General features: G+C 41.8%; 1 protein-coding gene across 1 annotated transcript; it reads right to left on the bottom strand.

Moving 5' to 3' along the window:
* Positions 1 to 5,791: 5,791 nt before the first annotated feature.
* On the bottom strand, positions 5,792 to 7,018 carry LOC120928597 (oligodendrocyte transcription factor 3-like). The gene has a single exon (XM_040339642.1). The coding sequence runs from the start codon at positions 6,628 to 6,630 to the stop codon at positions 5,995 to 5,997; it is 636 nt and encodes a 211-aa protein (XP_040195576.1). The 5' UTR covers positions 6,631 to 7,018; the 3' UTR covers positions 5,792 to 5,994.
* Between the last annotated feature and the right edge of the window lie 381 nt (positions 7,019 to 7,399).

The raw sequence follows: 7,399 nt of genomic DNA, 5'->3' as shown, positions 1-7,399 counted from the left end.
TTGTATGGGTAGGAGGAACTCAGAACGTGTGTGGGAGGAGCCTAGAAAGTGTTGGGCGCCTTCTAGAACATGTGTAGGAGGTGACTAGAACTAGTTGGGAGGAGTCTAGAGGGTGCTGGGAGATACCCAGAACGTGTGCGCGAAGAGTCTAGTGTAGGAAGGATTCCACAACGTGTGTGGGAGGAGCCTAGAGAGTGTTGGGAGATGCACGGACGTGTGTAGGAGGAGCCTAGAGAGTGTTGGGAGGATCTCAGGGCGTGTGTGAGAGCGGCCTAGAGAGTGTTGGGAGGAGACTAGAGAGTGTTAGGAGGATCCAAGGGCGTGTGTGAGAGCGGCCTAGAGAGTTTTGGGAGGATCCCAGAACGTGTGTAGGCGGAGCCTAGCGAGTGTTGGGCGGGTCCCAGGATGTGTGTAGGAGGAGCCTATAACCTGTTGGAAGGATCCCAGAAAGCGTGTAATGATAGGACTGAGGGACGCTAAAAAGTTGCTTTGCGTGTTATAATGCGCATGCTCTGTTGTTTTGGCATTAGAGCTAGAAGCAGGCTATGTTACCCCTCTGGACTGGAATTGGTTGGAATTATCATAGACAAAAACAAAGCTGTGAGCTTGTGTAGCTCCAAGCCAAGATATAATCTTTGTCACTATATTTCTATATAATGTCCTTCTACTACAGAGTCACAATTAGCAAAGATTCTTCTATGGAGAAAAATGCAGCAATTCGTATATAGACATTTATTTTTATTTTTTTTAGCATTTTATGCACCAAATAAAAGTGACGCATGACAATTTGTTCTTTCATTGCGTGATAGCTGCGCTCTGTCATTCACATACGGGGTACCCAGTGGCAGTGGAGGGTGAGGGTGCAAATAAGCATCCCCTTTTGGGTGGAGCTCCACTTTAAAAAAGAGGTCTATAAAGCAATTATTACTCTCCCTCCTATATTCGTGGCGATACCTCTCATGTGTCTCTATTAGACCCCAGATATGTCCTCTGTTCTCAAAAGCATCCGATCAAACCAAGATCAGTTTGATCAGAAGTGACAAAGTCCTTGTTGCTTCCAGCTTCATTCCTCAAACAGGAGGGGAAGGTATGGATGTACTGTCCTGTCCTTTGTACATAGCTGGCATGAAAGAGATCAGTGGGTCCCCTGATTGTACCAGAGAGCCCGGGAGTGGTGGTGGACAGCAGTGGGGGGAAGGGTTTCCCCTTCCACACCTTATAAAAGTGACCAGCAGCTGTAGAACCACTTGGATCACTTTTACAGGAAAAAAAAGGGGTATGTACTAAGGGCTCGAAGTGGTTAACGTACAACATTTGTGTGAGTGCTTAATTATTTTGGCAAATTGAACAATCAATAATATAAATCACTTTTTTTTTTAAATAAACATGTTATCCTTATCAGTTCTGAGAGAGTTATGCCCTGTACACACGATCGGTTCGTCTGATGAAAACGGACTGATGGACGAACCGATCGTGTATGGGCCCCATCGTTTTTTTTCCCATCGGTAAAAAAAAATAGAACTCGTTTTACAATTTTCTTATGGTTAAAAAAAACCGATAGAAAAAACGATCGTCTGTGGGGAAATCCATCGATCAAAAATCCACGCATTCTCAGAATCAAGTCGACGCATGCTCGGAAGCATTGAACTTCATTTTTCTCAGCACGTCGTGTTTTACGTCACCGCGTTGGACACGATCGGATTTTTAACCAATGGTGTGTAGGCAAAACTGATGAAAGTCAGCTTCATCGGATATCTGATGAAAAAATACATCGGTCCGTTTTCATCAGACGAACTGTGTACAGGGCATCACTGTTCAGACTGCCCCTGTGTTTCTTGCTAAATGGAGAAAATACATTGGGCCGGATTCAGAAAGACAGTAGATACGCCGACGTAACTCCGAATCTAAGCCCGTCGTATGTTTAAGTGTATGCTTAAACTGAGGTACACTTAAACATGCCTAAGATACGATGGCCTGCGCCGTCGTATCTTAGGGTGCAATATTTACGCTGGCCGCTAGGTGGCGCTTCAATTGAGTTTGGCGTAGAATATGCAAATGAGTCATTACGCCGATTCACGAACGTACGCTTGCCCGTCGCAGTAAAGATACGCCGCTTCCGTAAGAGATACGCCGCGTAAAGATAAACATGCCCCCTAGGTGGCGTATCCAATGTTAAGTATGGCCGTCGTTCCCGCGTTGCAATTTGAACATTTTACGTCGTTTGCGTAACTCGTCCGTGAATGGGGCTGGACGCCATTTACGTCCACGTCAAAACCAATGACGTCCTTGCGACGCCATTTAAAGCAATGCACGCCGGGATAATTTAGGGACGGCGCATGCACAGTTCGTTTGGCGTGGGGACGCGCTTCATTTAAATGAAACACGCCCCCTACCCGCCAAATTCCGTCGGGTGATTTACGCTACGCCGCCGCAACTTTACAGGCAAGTGCTTTGTGAATAAACTTGCCTGATAAACTTGCGGCGGCGTAACGTAAATCAAATATGTTACGTCCGCCCACAAATACGCCCATCTACGTGAATCTGGCCCATTGTATCTTTTTCTCTTGCTACAGGAGAACATTTTTAACAAACAGTGTATGTAAAAAAATGAATAAAAATAAAATAATAGCTAGATCAGGGTTTGATCCAGGTCAGCGGCAGGTTTAGCATTAGGGTCAGGGTCAAAACATTATTCTTTGGTGGAAGGTCATGGTAATAGCAAGAAATATACAATGTACAGCTAAAGCTCCATTCACACCTGAGTGATCCAAATTGCAGGCAGAATTGGGGGACTCCTGTGTGACGCCATTACTTCTTAATGGCGCCCCAATCGCGATGCGATTTTGGCGTGATTGTCACACGATAAATTATGCTGCGATCGCAGGAAAACACAACACGCGAGCAGGAGCTTCTTTTGAGTGACAGCGGCGCGTGTTGCAATTTTCCGTGACTGCAGCACGATTTATTGCAGGACAATCACAACAAAATTGCGCTGTGATTAGAGAGCCATTAAGAAGTAATGTCATCGCACAAGCGTCCCGCAATTCCTTTCTTTACGCAAACTCTCTCTTGCCTAATAAAACACATCCCTTACCCCCCAAATCAAACGAAAAATCAGAAGCTGGGAGCAGGACATGTAATCTTTTTTCTGCTATACTGTTTTAGACATACAAATGATTTTAATGGAAAATTGAAATGTTGTCGTTTCCATGCTGACGTATTATCAATACTTGTAATGTCACCATGCAACTTTTAAATAATATAAATATAGAATTAGGAACGGCAATCTCAGATTTCAGCTTTATGTGGAACAATACACTTGAGCACTGTAGATTAATACTCTGATCACTTTTACACTGACTATATGGAAATGAAGTAGAGATAAATTAGAACACCTATTAGGTTTTTATTACTGTCTGTGCCCCATTAGGGAGCTAGACCCTCTCTCTGTTTTTATTGTTTACCATTATCGTTGAAAGCAAAAGTAAAAGGAAAGCCCACATTTTGTATTGTCCCTAGAAAAGCAACAGATGGGAATCTTCCAATGAGGACCTGGGGGTCCCCAAAGTATTCCCTTCATTTGTAGGGATTTCCTCTCACCTCCTGTTTTGGCTATGGGAAAGGAAGTGAATGGAAATTTTCGCAGTGGGACACAGATTAAAGAAAGAAGACAGGGGTTATAACCCTCTCTTACTTCAACCAAAAAAAGACAGCGGTTATAACCCTCTCTTACTCTATCCAAAAAACGACAGCGGTTATAACCCACTCTTAGGCCCCTTTCACACTGGGGCGGGAGACACGGTAGCGGCGCTATACAGTCGGATTTGCAGCGAGATTCGTCCGCTAGCAGTGCGGTATTGACCCCCGCTAGCGGCCGATAAAGGGTTAATACCGCCCGCAATGCGCCTCTGCCGCAGTTTCCCATTGTTTTAAATGTGAAGGAGCGGTGAAGAAGCGGTATACAAGCCGCTCCTCTCCCCGCTTCAAAGATGCTGCTGGCAGGAGATTTTTTTTCTCTCCCGCCAGCGCATCGCCTCGGTGTGTAAGCCCTCGGGCTTTCACATTGAGTATGCAGTGCAGGAGTTTTTCAGGCGGTATAACAGCGCTATTTTTAGCGTTGTACTGCCTGAAAAACTCCTGAGTGTAAAAGGGGTCTTACTCTATCCAAAAAAACACAACGGTTATAACCCTCTCTCACTCTATCCAAAAAAAAAAAAAAGTTTTGCCTATAGTTCTGTAAGCAAGCGATATGAAATAAACACAGTTGCATATGATAAACACACTTATGCAAATTGGATGCAGGTTTTCCCCCGCATTAAATTCGCATTACAGGAGACTATAACTGTCTCTCAATGGAGCCAATTCGCACAGCCCTGGGGCACCCACAGTCCACATTGGAAAAGGGTCCTGTGAGTCTTTGGCTCTGTTTCAGGTGTGAATTCTGGCAAAATATTCAGACCTGATTCGCACCTGAATCAGTGTACAGGGATGCATCAAACCCCCTGCTGCGAGCCACGGCTACTGTGAACCCAGCCTTAAGGATAAATTCACCTTTCAGAAAGAAAATAATAAATCCACATTGTTTTGCAGGTAAAAAAAAATGTGCATTTATTTTTGTTTTCTTTTGGAGCCTGTAAAGCATTGCACCAGCAATCTGAAGGTCTCCTTCAGATCTGTCAGTGTATCTGTGTGCCGTACATCCCGCAGAGGCAGGCAGATACACTGACAGGAAGACTCAATGAAATACCACAGCGCTCAACAGTGCCGTGGTAGTTCATTGAGAACTACAAGCCGACAGCCACCAAGGTTGTCGGGCTTGTAGTTCGTTCACACACGGAGCCCCACGCGGCCACACTGATTTTAAAAAGTGACAGCTAGTGCAGGAAACTTCTTCCCACACTGCTGCCACAGGGACAGGGGGGGGGGGCTGTGGGTAGCTTACAACAGCTGCAGCATTGGGAACATGTTACAAAATCGGGAAGAACATGTTCCCAAAGATGAACTTTAAGCTTGTTCAATTAGGCTTTGACAAAAAAAAGACTAGACGCTGATTGATTTTTATGCAGAGTTGCACCAGATTTTGCACTCTCCAGTTTTAGTAAATCAACTGTTTCTGGGATAAATATATATATTTTTGTGGACTAAGCCTGTATATTGGGAAATGGATCCTACAGGGGAATGTAATAAAGTTCTAAAGACTAAAATAACCTAAATGTGCTGGTTACAGAAAAAAATACAATACTGTACTTTGAAATTGCCTATAAACTAAGCAGGATTATTGATGTAGAATATTCAGACTATTTAGTTATAAGTTTCCAAGCAATTAGCTTTTCCTATAATAATTCATTCTTCTAATTATAATATAAAATGCATTGATCTCCTTATCTTAGTTTTTTGATCCAAGCATTGACCTCCATAAACTTTTGAGGCTAGTGCCTATATTGATCTCTAATATACCTTCTTCCAAAATCCTGTAACGTTATAAGGGTCAATACAGTATTACTTACCGAATTTCAATAATAAATGTTAACATTGTAGTAGACATGAATATCAAGAAAACCATGTTATATTGTATATATATATATATATATATATATATATATATATATATATATATATATATATATATATATATATATATATATATATATATATATATATATATATATACACACACACACACACACACACACACTTAAAAACACAATACTACTCTGATTATGTAGTTTTAATTTTAATAAAAACAAAAATATTTATACAATAAAATCTTCCAAACAGTTATATAGTCGGAATAAACATATACACAGCACAAAGCTTCTAGTTTACAGCAAATAATGACATTTATATAGAATGAAAAATATATTTTGTCTCTATGTTATTAACATTGGGTCACATAATAATTATTTAGACTGTCTTTAACATATTTACACAAAATGTTTTATGTTCATGTGGCATCCTCCTAATGAAATATATCCCTCAAATAAAACAAGATGCCTATTTGTTGGTTCTTGAGAATGGTAAAGTAGGAGCAGTCCTTGCTAGTTGATGTGAGAAGGGCAGGCATGTGACACAAGGGCAGAGAGGTCCTGAAAAATGCTGAGGAGCAGCTTTAGGGGTGTGATGGATTTCTGGTGTCATTAGTCCCATGAAACCACCGACATTTGAAAGTGGCTGTGCGCTCATACCTTGGGGTTGCAGTGCAATATGTGGCCGACGCAAAGAGCTTGTACAACCAGGCAGACGGTGAACTCCATAGGCTTCACTAAGCAACTTTCTCATTTCCTCAACAGAGTTGGATAGCATAAGAATGTGGTTACGTGCCAGCACCAACGTTGAAATCTTTGAGAGCTTACGTACAGAGGGTCCATAAGAGTATGGCATGACTTCTCGTAGACCATCCATGGCTTGGTTCAAGTCATGCATTCTTTGTCGTTCACGACCGTTCACCTTCATACGTAGTTCATGCAGGTTCTCCTGATTCTCTTTCCTACTGGATTTAAATTTTCCTCTGGTGGGCATGCGCTGACCCACACACAGTTTTTGGAACATTGGCCCAGATTTGAAATTGAGGCTTTGGCTTCTCTCCAGTTCCGGTGAGGAGGACCTGTTAGACTGACAGTCTGAATCCATTATCTGCAGTGGTTTCTAAAGGAATGCTGAGGCTACCGAGTTCAAACGTCAGCAGCAATAAGAATTGCAAATGTTCTGTAAGGCTGGTTTGTATTTCAGAAAAGATCTTGGCCACCATCCGTCTGTCTGTCTGTACTGAGGTCCCTGCGGTGCTTGTGTTATTTATACACAATGCCTGACAATAGACACAAAGAAAGAAAGAAAGCTCACCAAATTTGGCAGAGAGGTGACCCAATCACAAGAAAGCTCTAACTTCAGCAGTTAACATTTAGCTGGAAATGTATACATTAACCTGTCCTGTAACTATTCTATTCATCTTTATGTGTAAACCAACTTACATTGAAGACATTATTATTAATAATATACAGATTTTAACTGTCTTACCCAGTAGCCTTTCGTTAAATTTAGCTCTCATTTTATAAGCAATGAGGGTCAATATAGGTATTGGGAATGATAATGTGGATTACTACTAAACTGTGCGATGAGGACAGAATTGCTGAGGTTACATAAACAATATGCCCATAAGAAGAAAAATGTGATAAGACAATATATAAGATGTCACTGCTGATCTGTCATTCTGTATGTTCATTCCCTGGTCGCATGCTGATCCTAAAGATTCAGTAATTTTCTTTCATGGCATTGGTATACCTCAGAGCTTAATAAATGCAGTGAAATTTCACTTTGCAAAGAATACCCAATCACATGCAAGGAAAATAATAACAGCATTTTTGCTTTGACATGATTGGATGATGGAAGTTAGCAGAGCCTC

Source organism: Rana temporaria, chromosome 2 (genome assembly GCF_905171775.1).
Source record: "Rana temporaria chromosome 2, aRanTem1.1, whole genome shotgun sequence".
NCBI lineage: Eukaryota > Metazoa > Chordata > Amphibia > Anura > Ranidae > Rana > Rana temporaria.
Note: the sequence above shows the minus strand (reverse complement) of the source record. Positions and strands in the feature narration are given on the sequence as shown.

Coding starts and splice junctions, on each gene's coding strand:
- LOC120928597 (XM_040339642.1), bottom strand. CDS start 6,630: ATGGATTCAGACTGTCAGTCTAACAGGTCCTCCTCACCGGAACTGGAG.